Source organism: Polyodon spathula, chromosome 5 (genome assembly GCF_017654505.1).
Source record: "Polyodon spathula isolate WHYD16114869_AA chromosome 5, ASM1765450v1, whole genome shotgun sequence".
NCBI classification, from domain to species: Eukaryota; Metazoa; Chordata; class Actinopteri; order Acipenseriformes; family Polyodontidae; genus Polyodon; species Polyodon spathula.
In genome coordinates, this window is record NC_054538.1 from 35,735,848 (window position 1) to 35,754,154 (window position 18,307).

The window sequence follows — 18,307 nt, forward strand, 5'->3', positions numbered from 1 at the left end:
TGACATCAGAAAGACATCGGCCAAGAGCAGCTGGCGCAGCAAGCTCTGTGTAACAGAAGGCAGCAATTGAAACATGTATTTTGTGTTGTTGACAGTTTCCTTCAAAACCATTATCAAATATACAGTATCAATTCACAAAAACATCTTTCTCAGACACTTTGTTAAGGCTGCAAGTACCATCGCTTGATTTAGAAGAAGCGTGTTTGCATTTGAAAAATATGTTAACTTTTGTATAAAGGAATTATGATAATTGCGGTGTAGAATAAAAGGAAGGGTATTAATATCGTAATGTACCTAAACTGCAGTAAAGTGAAAAACCGGTATACTGACCTATCCCTACTGTGTACTCCTTTCTGGCCTGACGTCACCTCTACAGCCAGCCTGTTCGCAGTGCTACATTTATTTGAAATAAATAGATCGTTGCCCTGAAAAATAACATTGTGTTTTCTCACAGTTGGCCTTAGTACATAAACTCAAATAAATATCTATAGCTATAGGGTACTTTCTTTATACTTTAGCGTATAGGCTACTGGTAACAAAAAATACATGTAATGCTTTGTTCACATTTCTGTACAGTGCAAAAAAATGTTGATTTAAAATGGAAAAAAATGTTTTAAGCACTTTTTTTTTTTTTACTGTAGTCCTACTTCGTACACATGTAACAGATCATGGTGCATTGTCACGCTATGATACTGTAGCGTTGTGTGAAAATAAAGCAGACTCATACAAGCAGGGTCTTTGCTTTCCAAAATTGACGGTTTATAATTTTTTTTACAACAAACAGAACCGCTGTCAGCCACAGTCCACGCCAAAATAATAAACCCCTTTAATTAGTATTTCTCTTAATTTGTTATCGGTTATTCTCTCAGTCGTTTTCACTACACTTCTCATACACAATCCTCTTGCCAGCTCGCCGGATCGTTACAATACTAAGTGCAGTATATATATATACGGCACACACTTAAAAAAAAATACTAAGAATTTTTGGTTGGTATATGCTACTGTAGTCCATATGCTGTGGGTGTGTGTGTGTGTGTGTGTGTGTGTGTATGTATATATGTATATAACTCTGTTATCCTGCATTGGCCGTTAGGGCGTGCACGGTCTAGTCAAACCTCCTACCGGAGGGGCTCACACCAGGGCCGCGATGATGGAATCCACCGGTGGAAATTACGCTAGACCCTGCACTAGGTGGCCAGCGGGGCTGCAAGTTTGGAGACGCTCGGCGCTGAGGCCGGTCGGTGCCAGGAAAACTGTACCTCCTCCAGAAAATCCAGAAACACCGGGAAGGGCTTGGGGGTCGAAGCCTGCCCCATTCTGAAAACAGAGCGGCGCTGTTCAGGTACTGTCGTTGAGGGAACCTGAGGAACTTGGAGGTTCGCTCAATAAGTGCCCGAGCTGAGCTTGAGGGAGGGGTAACACCAGTCTCTGAGGCAACCTCAGAGCTGTTGCCCATCTCTTGGGTTATCTCATGCTGTGCGAAGAAGTCCCCATTCTAGGAAGCTGGGATGCTGCACAGATTGAGCAGAACTTCTCATCTTCTAAGGCGGAGGAGGCGTGTTGCATTCCCAGGCAATTGACACAAAGAAGGTGTTTGTCCTGAGGGAGAAACATCCCTCCGCAGGACGTGCAAGGGTGGAACTTTGACATCTCGACAAGGAAATCTGTGCAAGGCAAAATGCTCTGTGATAATTATTTCTATATTTATTTATCAGCTATGTAATTTATGGCAGACACTGACGTGGATATTTTTCCTTCAAATTCTAGTGCAGCAATGGATGTTTGAATAGTCACATAGCTTCTCTGCACTTAAGAAAATAATAATTACTCCATTCCGCTGTTTTTACATCACACTGCTAAGGCCTTCTCTCGTTGATCAACCAATGCGCACTGACACAAGGTGAAAATGGGCAGAGATTTATGATGCATGCCAAAATTAAATCTGATCAGAATGAAAGCTCTGTCAATCAACATGCAGAGTTTATACTGACATTAATGGCAGTCAATAACAGCTAACAGAAGAAGCATGAACTGTGCTAAATGAAAGCGTATTTGAGAAATGATGCATTAGTGGACTGCGTGAGTGGATGGAATGCATCCGCATTGGATGAAAAGCAGATTAAATAAGTCCAGGTACCTAGTACTAGCATTAATAGGTCCCGGTACAGAGTACCAGCAGAATTTTACCCCTGCTCTGAATGTAAAAATGTAAGTTACAAACTGAGAACATTGTACATGCATTTTGGGATTGTGTTAAAATGTATGCAATATGGCAACAAATTAATTAAAATGTTGTACAAATGACAAGCACACAGTGATACATAGCTTCTGCATGTTGAGTGTGACATCTTGTGGGATGCCATTTAATAGAAATTATGTTAATATTGTCTTAAGCTACAAAAAAAGTTAATCCTTAAATACTAGAAAGGAAAGAACTGTCAAACTTCCACAGAATGGAAACATCTAATGCTGTATGAATTGCACATGGAGAGGCTCTACCAGACAGAGAGAAAGAGGAATTAAATTAGTTCCTTAAAATGAATAACAAAAATAGATATATGATAAATATTACTGTTGGCTTACTACAGTGATAAACAACCGCTTTTAGTTTATGGCACTAGCAGTGAAAACAAAATACAATAAAAATAAAAAAAAAAAAAAAACACGGTACTAGGGTAATCAAGAACATTATTTTTATTAAGTGATTAACACAGACATATAAGCTTATTCCTCTGTGCGCCTTGCGTTTTCATTTGGTTCATATATTCAATATGAATCTACAATTGTGTATAATAGGGTAATTTAATAGCTGTTCAGTTCTGGCGGAATTTAGCCCAGACATAGACAGAGCAGTGAGAGGTTGCAAGCACATCAACAACATTAATAAATAGAGCCTGGCTCAGTGAGCCAAAAAAAAAAAAAAAAAAAAAAGAAAGAAAAATGCTAAAGCATATTGTATTTTAACGATTTCATTAATAATAATAATAATAATAAATAATAATAATAATAATAATAATAATAATAATAATAATATAAAAGTAGCAATACATATAGTGTTCCCCCTTTATAATGCTGTAGTCGGAAGCCATAGTTAACATATGTGCTTTGTGTTCTGCCTTATAACGAGAATGCTAGTGTTAGTGTAATGGCATTATGGGACAAATGGGAGCCATGACAGTACCACTTTATAACCTGTTCCGCAGTATAAAGGACCTCCTTATAAAGGGGTAGCACTGTATTTGACACAATATGCCTAATTAAACTAATTACCCACAAATTATACACCCGGGAGTGTATTGAAATTAACTAGCTGTTTAAAAAAAAAAAAATACTAAGAGTGAGAGGATGGTTATTTAAATAACCATTACAATAGCCTGTATTTAAATGGTTTTATATATATATATATATATATGTAAATGTCCTCTAAAGTCAAAACCTCCTTAAATGCTCTCTTTCAGATTTAAATAGATTACCCAGGGTCTCTACATACAATATGAAAAGTAGGATAAATGCGCCTGCGACTACTGAATATATGCCTTTTGTTTCCACCATAAACAGAAGCCATGGAATGTGGATACTCTGCTGTGGAACCCAAAAGATGCTTTGGTAGAATCGTTGGGGGTTGTGTTTCCAATCCATACTCATGGCCCTGGCAGATTAGCCTTCGCACAAGGTGATTTAACACGAAGAAACAACATACAATACATATATATAAATATTGTATATATATATATATATATATATATATATATATATATATATATATATATATATATATATATATATATATATACACACACACACACACACACACAATGAACAAAAATATAAACATGCAACAATTTCAAAGATTTTACTGAGTTACAGTTCATATAAGGAAATCAGTTAAATTCATTAGGCCCTAATCTATGGATTTCACATGATTGGGAATACAGATATTATCTGTTGGTCACAGATACCTTAAAAAAAAAAAGGTAGGGTTGTGGATCAAAAAAACAGTCATTATCTGGTGTGACCACCATTTGCCTCAGCATGACACATCTCCTTCGCATAGAGTTGATCAGGCTGTGAATTGTGGCCTATGGAATGTTGTCCCACTCCTGGGGCCATGCATTATCATACTGAAACATGAGGTGATGGCGGTGGATGAATGGCACGGCAATGGGCCTCAGGATCTCGTCACCATAACCCCATCGCCACCATGCTGTCTGCCATCTGCCCGGTACAGTTGAAACCGTGAAGAGCACACTTCTCCAGCATGCCAGTGGCCATTGGAGGTGAGCATTTGCCCACTGAAGTCGGTTACGACGCCGAACTGCAGTCAGGTCAAGACCCTGGTGAGGATGACAAACACGCAGATGAGCTTCCCTGAGACGGTTTCTGACAGTTGGTGCAGAAATTCTTCGGTTGTGCAAACCCACAGTTTCATCAGCTGCCCGGGTGGCTGGTCTCAGATGATCCCGCAGGTGAAGAAGCCGGATGCGGAGGTCCTGGGCTGGCGTGGTTACACGTGGTCTGTGGTTGTGTAGCCGGTTGGACATACTGCCAAATTCTCTAAAACGATGTTTGAGGCAGCGAAATTAAATGAACATTTAATTCTGTGGCAACAGCTCTGGTGGAAATTCTTGCAGTCAGCATGCCAATTGCACGCTCCCTCAAAACTTGAGACATCTGTGGCTTTGTGTTGTGTGACAAAACTGCACATTTTAGAGTGGCCTGTTATTGCCCCCAGCACAAGGTGCACCTGTGTAATGATCATGCTGTTTAATCAGCTTCTTGATATGCCACACCTGTCAGGTGGATGGATTATCTTGGCAAAGGTGAAATGCTCACTAACAGTGATGTAAACAAATTTGTGCACACACAAAATTTGAGAGAAATAAGCTTTTCGTGCATATGGAAAATTTCTGGGATCTTTCATTTCAGCTCATGAAACACGGGACCAACACTTTACATGTTGTGTTTATATTTTTGTTGTGTGTGTGTGTGTGTGTGTGTGTGTGTATATATATATATATATATATATATATATATATATATATATATATATATATATATATATATATATATATATATATATATATGTGTGTGTGTGTGTAAGTACATATGTTGCAACTGATCCTATCTAAAATTCTTCAAAAATCTAGGTCTAATGTTATAGCCAATTAGAAAGCATGTCGTGATCTCTTTCTGATTTGATAATGAACCTGAGCGCCAAGGTACTTATTAAAGAATTGTGCCGATGAGGCCACTTGTAATGTAGGAAAGGCAATACGCACATTTATTAAAACACACATTTTGTTTTCTTTCAAGATGATAGGAGCCGCTGGTATAAACTGTTGGAAAACACCTTCATTTATATACTCATTCTTTTTGTTACAGTTTCAATGTACATTTCTGTGGAGGTACTCTGATACATCCACAGTGGGTTCTAACTGCTGCCCACTGCCTGGAAAGGTAAGTGAACACATGGAAAACCACACAAACAGGATTCTGTTTGAAATACAGCTACATTAACTTCAGCTGGCACAAAGATAAATGCTGGACGAAGGTTCAACCTGTGCTACAACACCATGTTCTATGGGTGCTTCAGTTAAAGAACATGCAATTCCTAGATCCTATTTTGAATGCCCTTTAATGTCTGACAAAAAGTAATTGAACAATGTTCTATCGATCCACTGAATTTACTTTTATTTTGAAGCTTAAATGTACCTATCATATTGTGTTTATTAAATTTTCTTGCGTTCAGAGAGATAAAACTGAAACCAAAAAGTTCCCTAAAATGAGCAAGTCTTACTCCAAATGAGTGAGACGCCATGCCTGGAAGAGTTATTATTTGTTGTTTGTTACGTTAATAGTTTTATTTTTGTCACCTTGATAAATCGGTTCCATTATATTTGCAACCCAGTATCAAAATCCAACATGTTAGATTTACAGAAGAAAAAAAAAAATTGAGAACCAACAAAGGAAGAAAATGTATGAACAGACATGAATCAGACAAACAAGCAAACACTTTACACAATAACATTATTGGTTCTGAGTAGAGCAGTCATTATCCCTCAGGTAAATGTCCTCTAAAAGCTAACATGACTTTAAAATGTTGAAACCAAAATATAACGTGAAAAAACTTGTGAAAAAAAGTGTCTTCATACACAGTATAATGTCATGAATTTTGTCCATAGCGATCCTGCAGATAATGTAACCTCTCCTTTGGGGACACCTAACAGTCCCTGCTATGAGTAATCCAGCAGAAATGCCTCCTATGTTGAATATTAATGCTTAAGTAAAATGAAACAAACTAAACGAGGTACTGGTGTCTTTCACAGATCATCAAGGCCTTCGCAATACAAAGTTTTCCTTGGAATCTTTACTGAAAAAGCAGATGAGCCATCAAAACAAGTGAAAGATGTTGACAGACTGGTTTTGGGACCTACGGGAACAGACATTGCATTAATTAAATTAACAAGGTACTGTATTTTATTTCTCCTCTTGAGTTTAAGTACATGTGCATTTTGGTTTTGTTCATGTGAAAAATAAGACACAATTTTACTTGCTACAGTGAACCTCAATCCTGGCTTGACCCCGTGCCTCTCCCAAACAAGACTGACTAAACTGTGTGGTGCCTTTGCAATGTGCCAGATTCTAACCCAAAAGATGAAAGGCATGAGAGTTAGAACATTATGTAGCTGTACCACCTCGTGCCCTGTAGGGTTGATTCTCCAACTAATAAAACGTTAATATCTATAAAGGATGAAGACCATAACAATTCTAAGTGTGGTAATGTAAAACTGGTAAAGTTTAGTAACTCACTATATTAATTACTTAGAAACCGGCTAGTGGAACTGGATGTGTCATTTTACGTTTTGATTCATGACAGCTACCACAGTTAACCATGCTTAATTGAGATATCCTAATTTAAAGCAATACTTACAAACAGAAAAACATTAACCACATGGGGCTGTTCTGTGTGTTTCAGTCCTGCATTACTTAACGATAAGGTGCAGCCAGCCTGCTTGCCAGAGAAAGATTATATTGTGCCAAGTGGAACAGAATGCTATGTGACAGGTTGGGGTGAAACACAAGGTATAGTATTCTCTAACTGCTTATTAATCTGCTTGTAGTTTACATGAGCTATTTTTTATTTACAAAACTGATCAACCATTGGACACAGATCACCAAGGGTATACAAATACATATTAAAAAATAAATTGAATTTAAGCAGGTTTACGTTACTTTATAAAGCACAGCCGTCCTACTTGTTTTGTTGGCTTTTGAAACCGTGTACATGCAGCAGTTGAGCAATAAAATCCATTGTAAATATGATACATTGTAGTCAGTGGTACATTACAGTCCTACCTGTACAGAAAATGTAAAACAGAATATGTGTTTTTTATACATATATATTTTAACTATTTTATTAATATGCAGATACTGGAGGAAAAGGTGTACTTAAGGAAGCTGGTTTACCAGTCCTTGACACCAAAATGTGCAATCGTCCGGAGTATCTCAGTGACAGGGTGAAGGTGCACGAAATGTGTGCTGGAAACCTTGAAGGAGGCACAGACAGCTGTCAGGTATGGAATGGATTCCATTTTTTTGTTTTCTTCACTGGTTTATGCCATCAGGTTTATTTCTAAGCCCAGCAAGACTGTCACTTTAAAGGATGTAAACATCTCAGTTTATTTTATAACTTTATTTCTAAAAACTATAAACTGATATTGAGCAGATAACTAGTTTTAATTATAACAGCATTTTGCGGCTGACAGAGCTTTGTTTAAACTCGATTTTTTTTTGAGGGGTATGTTATCTCAGCCGTCTCAAAATGGATCAGGACGGCATTTCATATGCTCCGTGTCCATGTTTTGTAAAAATCCGTATGGTAGTTTTTAAATTATGCAGTCTTGACATTAGTCAGTTTTCTTTTTTTCTTTTTTTTTTTTAGCTAAAATAACTCAAACGACTGCCCATTTAAACACCATATCTGTCAGGCGGATAGTACCCATTGGCTAGGAGTGCCTGTTTTTGGAACTGAAAAAATAGATAAAATATTTATAGTTATTTTAATTTATTTTAAGTAAGTTAGTGGGTATTCGTCAGTTTAATAATTCTCTGCGGGTAATTTAATTTAAATTCCTTAGGTCACTTATGTCTTGTGGTTCTTGTGGATCGTGACTTTATCCATTTAATTTTTAACAACTTAGTTTAAATTTTATATATTCTTTTAAATGCTTCCGACCTTAACTAAAGCCCCTTTCACACTGGCATGCTCTACCTGGGTCGGAACCTACCCGGGTCAGGATCCGGTGTCATGTGGGTTGGCTATGCAATTTCACAATGCTTTTGATAAAGCAGGGTTGACCTGGGTGACAGGCGCTAGTAAACAATGCGCATAGCAATGCCCTGGAAGCAGCTTGTTACTGACGCTAATGGATTGAACCTTCGGCCCAAATGTTGATTAGAGCAAACATTTCTTCATCCCAATCTGGCTCATGGTGTGTCTCAAGCATCAAAAATATGGCTAAACAGAATAAACAAAGACAAGGTTGTTTGTTTTTTCATCTGCCGTTGTGCATTTTGTCTCACTCAACCCAGGTCAAAGCTTGTTGACTCGCATACTGGTGGGTCGCTGGGACCTGGGTTAACCTGTATAAGACCCAAGTAAGTGGTTTCACGATACGCCACACTATGACCTGGGTAGCCAGAACCTGGGTCTGGACCTGAGTAGAAGTGCCAGTGTGAAAGGGGCTTAAGTCTGTGAAGCTAAACCCAGGATGCAGTACCATGATTATGACATAGTTCTAACCAATGGGACTCCAAGCTGATGTAGCAACAAATCTCGTTCTCATTGGTCAGGTCCGAGTGGGTCGGCCACTACTGGCTGTTTAAGAAAATCGGTTAATAAATAAATATAAAATCCTGTCGATCCATGTCAGGTTTATTTCTTCTTAACGATGTGTATAGTCAGCAAAACCACAGGGTTCAGTCCCGAAATAATAACAAACACAAACTTTAAGACACCTATACGTTCACCAGTCCAACAGAGAGTGCTCCGGGTGCAAGTGCTGTTGTGAATGTGAAGTGAGTGCTTTACAGTGGTACAGTGCAGTCCGGGTTTAATGCTGGCTCGACAGCGACTACTCCCAGATCTTTAGCTGTCTGCAATGACAAACAAGACACAGTTAAATAGACAGACAGTACAACACTAAACATTCACGGTTTCTCTTTATTCCTCACAGTCAGTCCGTAACCATAACGGAGGAACAGATCACTGGGGCCACTTCCCCTAAATGCCCTCCACCACTCCTTCTTTCGGTGGTGCAGCCAATCACATCTCCTCCAATCCGTGACTGACATATCGCCTACCACATTAAGGCACTGAATTTGGGTATTGCGTATGAATATCATGTTTTAAAATCAGCCTTCTAGTGAAAAAATAATAGATATTAAACACAAAAACACTATGTTGTACTCGAAGTAAGAGCTGACAATTCCGAAAAAGATGAGAAATTGTCAGGTAAGGCTGCCACTGCGCCCTTACCAGATCCATATTCTGACACGGCTTTCCAGCACACACTGCTTAACTGGCACAGTAGGCTGGTTCACTTCAGACAACATATGTAGACACCAGTGGGATTCAAAAGTTCTCTGAAACAGCCTGATATCCTTTAGAAGTTTATAAGAGTCGCTGTCATAGATAGATAAGAAAGATCTATACATTTCATGGACTGATTGGTTGGAAAATACCTGTGTAACATATTATTTGTCTCCTTTCAATGATCTCATTACTATGGGACCCCTAATGGATATATGCATATAATTATAAATTAAAGAGAAGCTACACTCTCGTTCACACGACTTACTAGCTCGTCAGCATGAGATATTATAGTAAGTCTTGCACACAAGATATCATGTCATGCACATGAGATATTATCTTTTGCACAAGAGACAGTACCCTCACATTTTAATTTTTACACCATGTACTTGGAGAGGTTCCGTACAGTATGAGCCACACATACATGAAATCTATTTTCCAGCATATCAAACATATGTTTTTGTGTCCTTCATAAACAAAACCAAAATCCCCAAAAAAAAGAAAAAAGCTGAAATGGTTATGACAGTTGTAAATAGTTCTACACTTGGAAAAGTACACAATAAATAACTTGTCTCACTGCTATTGTGTTAATATTCCAACTATTCTAATTAGCTTTTCCAATTCACATATAACCGGGGTTGTTCAGGTTTGAGACCTGACCTGACCTGCCCACTGGTGTCTACACGTTGTCTGAAGTGAACCCACCTGCTGTACCAGTTAGGCAGTGTGTGCTGGAAATCCTTGTCAGAACATGGGGCAGGTAAAGGCACAGTGGTGGTCTTACCTGACTGTGTTTTTCGGAATTGTCAGCTTTTACCGTCAAGTAAAACGTAGTGTTTTTGTGTTTAATACTAATATTTACAGATGATTTCTGAGTTTCTTGTCAGTTACTGAATGGCATTCATCACCAGTATTACACACCTGCAAGTTTAATAATGACAATGTGTTAACCCTATATTAAATCTGTCAGGTAGTGGATTGACTTACAATTTCACCATTCCTCCCTCAGAATGATAGCGGTGGTCCCCTGGTTTGTTATCAGGATAGGAGTTTTGTTCTTCAAGGAGTGACTTCATGGGGGCTCGGCTGTGCCAATGCCATGAAACCTGGAGTCTACGTTAGAGTGTCCCACTTCATTGACTGGATTGAAAAAACCATGAAAATCGATCCATTAGCAAGCTAATTTGTGCTCTGGGAGATTCTGAACCTACAATAACCTTTTACATTTTTCTTTGTAATTAATACTTTCCTTAATGTTTTGTAAATACAGCACTTTGAAACAGTTACAAACAAAAGAATAAATAAAAAAATAACTTATCTGCATTCTTTCATTCTGTTTTGGTTTGTTTTTAGAAAAATAAAAAAATGTTGTGCTGTTATTCATTAACTTACTTTGTAATGGGGATAGTCAAAAGGCGGACCGTGGTCCAAATCCGGACCACTAGTAGATTTTGAACGTACTGCAAAGTCATATGCTAATCTATGTTTTGCTTGCATTCACATTGGAAATGCTGTGTATTTCTGAGACTACATAGTTCTTGAGAGAGTGTTGTACATTATGTGTCACTGTGATAGTAAATAGTAGACACACAGTGGACACAATGAATTAAACAAACTGCAACAGCATTGCAGTTTGTTTTTTAAGAGTCAACCTCTCCTTTCTTTATGGCTAATAAAACAACGGTCACTAGTATACTTTTTGCAAATACACAATTAAGATTCAATTTTCATATCTTCCATGTGGTTCGATTTGGAAAATCGCAAGACAAAGCTCATTTTTATTAAGCAGCTTTTCCAAAATGATAAAATAAATTATTACTGCCATAAAGCTATAATATAGTGCTCTTTTTAATAACACATATGCAGGACTGGCTCTAGGTGGTGCGGGGCCCTAGGCGGTGATGATTAAGTGTGGGTCTTGAACATCAAATTAATGCGACAGTAGCAACCATATCTTAAAGTTAGTCTAAGGTGCATCTTGTAATCATATGCACCTACATACACTAACATTAAGATACAGTAAATAATATTAATGATATTAAAATGTTAATGAATGCTTATTTCATTTAGTTTGTTAGACTTAATTTTATATAATTCACAACTTCAAAGGAATTCTAATCCACTTCAAATATATCACATATTTTTTTCTAAAATGACCATGCCCCAATAGGCTTATTGAAAAATAATGTAATGCCCTACTGTAATCGGGTTCGACAGATCAGCGGCAAGAATAAGCTGGAAGAAATAAATACATAAATAAGGCATAATAACAAAAAAATCTCTCTTTGACACGTGACGCAATGCCACTTTTCACAAAAAAAAAAAAAAAATAACAAATGAACCCCTGGGCATTATCTAATCTTTTTTTTTGTCATTTTACGTTCTAAATTATGTAAGAACATAAATTACAAATACATTTTCCTCGCTTTAACAGCAGCAAAGTCCTTTATCAAATCTGAGTATTCTAAACTAATGGCACTCTCAATGTACCCTGAGGGGTTCCGTACATTAGTAAAAGGAAATAGTTTGTCTGAACCACTGCTGTATAACATCAACTAGACAGACTAATGGGAGCAGCCTGATTAACTGATTATTTGCAACAGTCTGCCAGAAGAAACTTTTTCTGCCCGACTAAAGCTAAAGTAGTACATCAAAAAAAAAGGGTTACTTTGACAATCTGGTACAGTGAATAGATATTATGACATATATACATATATATATATATATATATCTATAATTATATAATATAGATATATATAGCAGATTTGCAAAGAAGCAAAAAAGGCTAATTATTAAAATACCGCCTTCTGGTAAGAAGAATCAGTAAACTACAGTCCCTTTATATAACTGTTCAATAATTCACAAATTGGATTCTTTCACGGTTAGGCCAGGTTGACAGTAAATATTTGCTTTACTGCATAATCACTTTTCACCATTTGATGCCATATTTCAAGATTTTGTCAGAAATGCATGACTGCTGTTTTTTTTTTTTCAGAAATAAACTTAACACTAAACATTATTTCAAAAATGTATGTTTTAGTTATAGACCAACATGGATATAGAAACAGGGCAAAAAGAACTTAACTTGTCATAAATTAATCTGAATAAAAACTCCCTTATAAAGGTTTGCCACAGTATTTTTGCAGTTTTACCAAGCTTTCCCATGGTTATACTGTGCATATACCATAGTTTAACCTGGTTTGCCATGTTTATTAATGTGATTCACTTTACTTCACTATTCTTTGCTTTACCATACTTTCACTGTGGTTTTATTACAATTTTTTGTGCTTTTACTATGGAAAACTTTTATAAGGGATAACACAGATATTGATGAGTAGTACAACTATTTTAAACATACATGTTCAGTAACAGCGTAAACACAAGTTTTTCTACTGTCTATTTTTTCTATTTTTATAAGAAATTAATACAACAGAAATTGATACAACAGATAATTATGAACACCTACTGCTCAATTTTGATAATGACACAAAGCACCAATGCTAGGACAGAAGTTGTGTGTGTGTGTGTGTGTGTGTATCTATAACAAAAATATTGTCAATGTAAAAAAACAAGTTAGAAAAACGCAACAGCCATTTAATCAAATCATACACAAATGCCCAAGTTAGGAGAAGCAATTGGAGCAACCTTGTCAAACATGAAGCAAACAGGCACACTTGGAAAGGTGCTGGGGCCCAACATTCACACTATTTGCTTGATGTTTGCCAAGGTAGCCCCAATGGAAAACACCATTAAGTAGGGTTGGCATAGCAAGGGAGATGACGAGAGGTTTCACAGTTCCGATCGAGCACTCTAAGCATTATTTGTGAATTGTGGCAAAGTGGTACTTTGGCTGATGTAACCGAGCGAAGGAAAACGATATATGTTACCAATGACAATTTTTTGAGAACGCGCATTCCCGTTACACAATGTGAACGGAGTTATTTACTTTTTTTATTATTTTTTTTAAGTAATGATTTCGATTTTACAGTTCTGTAAGTAGGCGTTCATATAACCAGTTTACAGCTGGTTACACAATATTTTCTTTTGAAATGTTTATTTTATTATTGTTTTCATTTTTTGAAGTTGTACTAGTAGGCTAATGTGGAAAAAAAAGCTTTTTGATATTTTTGTAAATAATTACTTCGTTTTTATAATTTTGTATGTACTTATAGCAGTTTACACATGTTTACATAATATCTTTTTTGAAATGTTTATGTTTTTATATAGTTTTTCATTTTTTTACATCATGCATTATATGCGCGAATTTCTAAAATAAAGCCTTTTATGTTTACTTTTTCATTTAGTGTTTCTGAGATGCAAATGTTAGACATGATGTTCATAAATAAATATTTTGAGTTGTATCTGATAGTTTGCATTTCATTTTCATATCGAAGCTGTTTAAAATGTACCCATCAAAATGACTACTGCTGCCGGTTTAGGTAGTAGCATAAACCCGGTGGTTCTAGTGTTAAACGAGGAACTACATTCTATCAAACATGAAACCAGATATTTTCAAACAGGAAATAGAGCATTTCTAGAATCGAGCAGCACCTTCGTTTTTAGCAAAAGCTGATCAGGCATGGTTGTAAGCTTAAAAAAATTACGCATTTCAATAACTGCACAGTGGTGCAGTGGACTAAAGCCATTTAGCGAGCGAGCCTTAAATGTAAAAACATTTAAGATTTTTGGTACAGATGGTAATTCTAAGTGATTTAGTTTTGCCGCTGCAACATGGTGAAAACATGTGGCAAAACTCTTGGAGCTGTATAGAGACTCACGGTAGTTTCAAACAAGTTTTTCTAACTTGTACTTCAGTTCCTCTCAATATGTACTTGGAAGTGCTCCCCATAGGAGCAAAAATAGATTTAACTATTGTCCTAACATCCCTACACCACAGGGCAACAGTCTCCCTCTGATGTGTGATTGGTTCACATCACTGTCAGTCCCGCCCCTTTTCAAAGGAACGCACCACCATTCACTGCACTCCTCACAAGATAAAATGTCTGAAAGTGAAAGAACTGTTTAACAGCAATTCTGTGAGTTAACAGAAAATGAATTACAGAACATACTACAAAAGAAACATGCTCCAAACACTAAACTCATTACTGTCACTGTTTTCCGACATTCTGAAATTCAAACAAATTCAAGGACGGAAACAAATATGTCGGCCAGGATCTAAACTCACTACTAACAAAGCATTATGCAGCACATTATGTGTTTAGTCTTGAATATTAATTTTAGTGAAAAATGATTATCAATAATCATATTAAATCATTGACAATCAAATTTCTGACTAGGCTCTGCTAGTGAGATGTTTTGTTCCTCTTTCAATTTGTACTTAAAGGTATGTTACTGTATGTATAATGTAATTAAACTGGGCATCTGAAAATGTATTAAGTCCACCCAATTGTTATTTTAAAAAAGGTCAACAACTGAAAAGCAGAGAAGAATAACTAGGGAGTCACAATTAAAACATGATTTAGGTTCTCTTTCAAGTAGGGAATATTAACCATTACAAATGGGTGTTTCCCTTTAAGACACCCGAACCTGAAAATTTGTACCAAAGACTCTCGTCAAAGCAGTGTGACGTGGCTGCTGCTCCTCCCCTGAAAGCATAAAGGAGCTACGTACACAAACAACGCTACCATTTTCCTTTTCAGTGTCTCGACACTGCCTACAGTCACTCTTTTGGTGGAGACAGCTGGCCCATGTGCGTCTAGAAGTGGCGCTGGGCAGCATCACCAGGAGAGGTCGTCACCACGGACGCGTCCAACTCGGGTTGGGATACCGTGTGGAATGGCCAAGGCATGCAGGGTGTGTGGCAGCCCCCATGGAAGGGGTACCACATAAATATTTTAGAACTGCAGAGAGTGTACCTGTCCTTGCAGAATTTTTTGGAGCAGGTTCGGGGGAGACATGTGCTCATCCATACGGACAACACACCTGTGGTGTCCTACATCAGCCAATCACTCAGTCTCCACCATGTGGCCCACAAGCTTCTGCTGTGGGCACAAAAGAACTTCCTCCCTCTCCGGGCAGTTCACCTACCTGGGGTGATGAACTGGGCTGCAGATCTCTCAAGTGGGGTCCCCAGCGGTGCAGCGTTTGGACTCCATCCCAAGATCGTGAGTCTCATTTGGGAGAGATTCGGGAGAGCAGAGTCAGGAGTTGTGGTTCTCCATAAGAGGAGATGGGAGACCTCTAGGGGTAGATGCACTGGCACACCTCCTGCACATCTACTCTATGTGTTCCCACCGCTCACACTGCTCCCACTATGTCTGGAGAAGGTCAGGCAGGACTGGGCCAGGGTGCTCCTAGTAGCCCCATACTGGCCCAAGAGAGTCTGGTTCTCCTTGATGCAACTCCGAGCAGCCAGCTGTGGGAAGGCGCAGGGCACTTTGTGGCACCCCAAACCATCGAGCCTACAGCTCTGGATCTGGCCCCTGACCGGCTGCATTTGAGCCATTTGGGGTTATCGAACAGGGTGATTGACACCCTACAAAATGCCAGGGCAGGCTCTACACGTTCCCAATATGGGTACAAGTGGGGCGTGTTCCAAGCATCGTGCTTGTCTTGTGGTTTCGAACCCAAGAGATGTCCTATGGCAGTTATACTGCAATTTTTGCAGGACCTTTTCAATGAGGGGAAATCCTACTCTACTTTAAAGGTTTAGTTGGCAGCCATTTTGGTTTGCCATGTGAAAATTGATTCAGTCTCCCCAGGAGCTCACTTCCTGGCGGGAAATTTTTTGAAAGGTATAGGCCGCTGGTGAAGACATAGTTCCTCACTGGAGGTTGAATGTAGCGCTAATGCACTGATGAAACTTCCATTTGAGTTTCAAGGCAGTTTTCTTGCTTGCAATCACTTAGGCCAGGATGAAGGTTACCCTTCATACTAATCCTGCCTTTTTGCCAAAGACCATCTTGGCTTTTCATGTCAACCAGTCAGTAGAATTGGAAGCTTTCCACCCTCCCCTTTCCCCCATTTCCAATCATACAAGGAGCACCATCTCCATACGCTTTGCCCAAAGCGGGCATTAGCATATTATGTTGACAGGACTAAAGGTTGGAGGGACAAGGAACAAATGTTTTGTCTATTAAGTCCCAGGGACAGGTCCTGTCTAAGCAGCGTCCATCTAAATGGTTGACAGGCACAGTTAAGACTGCTTATGAACTGGCTACCACCAGAGAAGCTCACTGGCCATTTCACCAGGGGCCAGGCGACTTCATGGGCTTTGTTCCAGGGTGCATCTGTCCAGGACATATGCAGTGCAGCAGTGTGGGCTTCACCCCATACCTTTACAAGGTTCTACCGACTGAATGTCGTGGATCTGCAGTGCCCTGTTTCATTCCAGTCATTTCTGGGATATTGATTAACAAGCACAAGGCAGTTTCGGCTCAACAACCATGTTCTTGCGACAGCTTGTGTATACTCATTTGCAATGGTTAATATTCCCTACGTGAAAGGAAATGTTAGGTAATTATCATAACTGGTTCCCTGATATAGGAATATTAACCATTAACTTTGAAGTTCAGGTGTTCATGGTCGCAGTTCTCAAAGGAAAATGACAGTGTTGTTTGTGTAACTCGCTCATTGATGCTTTCAGGGGCAGAGCTGTGGCCACGTCACACTGCTCTGTCGAGAATTCTTGGTATAAGTTTTCAGGTTGACAAAGGAAACATCAATTTATAATGGTTAATATTCCTATTTCAAGGAACCAGGGTTATGAGAATAACCAAACATTATCCACGATTATTCCTTTTTTTGTTTGGAAATAATGGATAATTGAATCAAGGATGGGCACAACCAATTTAGCACACAGTAAAATCTGTAAATAGGGATGGTGAAGGATACAGAGATAAGACTAAACAGTTCAAACAATCATTATAACAGTTCAAAAACAGTTTAAGCAACTAGTATTTGTATTTTAATTAAGCATTAAAACATTTAAATTAACACATTAAAAACAAAACATTAGAGAAAGTACAAGATTCTTCCTTTTGAACTTAAAAATAAGATACACAATAAATAATTTTGTTGACAAGTTAGGCGGTTATATATTAGAATGAATGCTGATAGTTAAAAAAAAAAAAAAAAAAAAAAAACATTTATTTTTATAGTGGCATCCTATAACTAAACAAGACAAGGTTCTATAAATAAAATAACCTATTTATAAAAACAAATAAAAAATACTTTAATAACATAACCCTTTTAAAATGTGTTTGGCAAAGTAGCAGAGAAAGTGTAGTAGAGTTGCAACATGCAACATGGACTGACTGATTGGAAAAAAGTTCAAATTCTTAAAAAGGAAACGTTACACATGCACAGCAGGCCAGCGCCAGGCATTTGCAAACATGCAGCACACGTACTCTAAACCTTTGACAAAATGAATTGCATCATAGTAAGTGAAAAGCTGAAGCTGAAAGTTTTTGAGATAAGTTAGGTCTGTTGCACTTGTTAGTTATTATGTGTAGACCCCATGTATACCTTTAAACTAGGAAGACATTTTAGGACTCTATTGCAAATATTTGTCTATTGTTCAATAAACAAACCTATGTGGATGCTTGAACTGTGATCAAATCAACTTAATATAATCCAGTTGCCTTCTAATGAAATCAGCCTCAACATTCTCCCTGTGACTATGTATTGATCCACTATTTTCCTTGGGGTGCTGAAACGGAATTCAAACTGACTCATTTACTGACTAGACTCATC

At 37.9% G+C, this 18,307-nt stretch overlaps 1 protein-coding gene across 3 annotated transcripts in view; it reads left to right on the forward strand.

Moving 5' to 3' along the window:
* LOC121315901 (plasminogen-like) overlaps nt 1-10,886 on the forward strand; it is a 32,405-nt gene extending 21,519 nt beyond the window's left edge. For all 3 annotated transcript variants that reach the window (XM_041250495.1, XM_041250493.1, XM_041250492.1), the window contains 6 exons: nt 3,559-3,673; nt 5,383-5,457; nt 6,327-6,467; nt 6,977-7,083; nt 7,429-7,574; nt 10,602-10,886. In XM_041250495.1, coding sequence (XP_041106429.1) covers nt 3,559-3,673; nt 5,383-5,457; nt 6,327-6,467; nt 6,977-7,083; nt 7,429-7,574; nt 10,602-10,775 — 758 coding nt within the window. In that variant the 3' untranslated portion in view covers nt 10,776-10,886. The remainder of the gene's footprint in view (nt 1-3,558; nt 3,674-5,382; nt 5,458-6,326; nt 6,468-6,976; nt 7,084-7,428; nt 7,575-10,601) is intronic.
* Nucleotides 10,887-18,307: the final 7,421 nt, after the last annotated feature.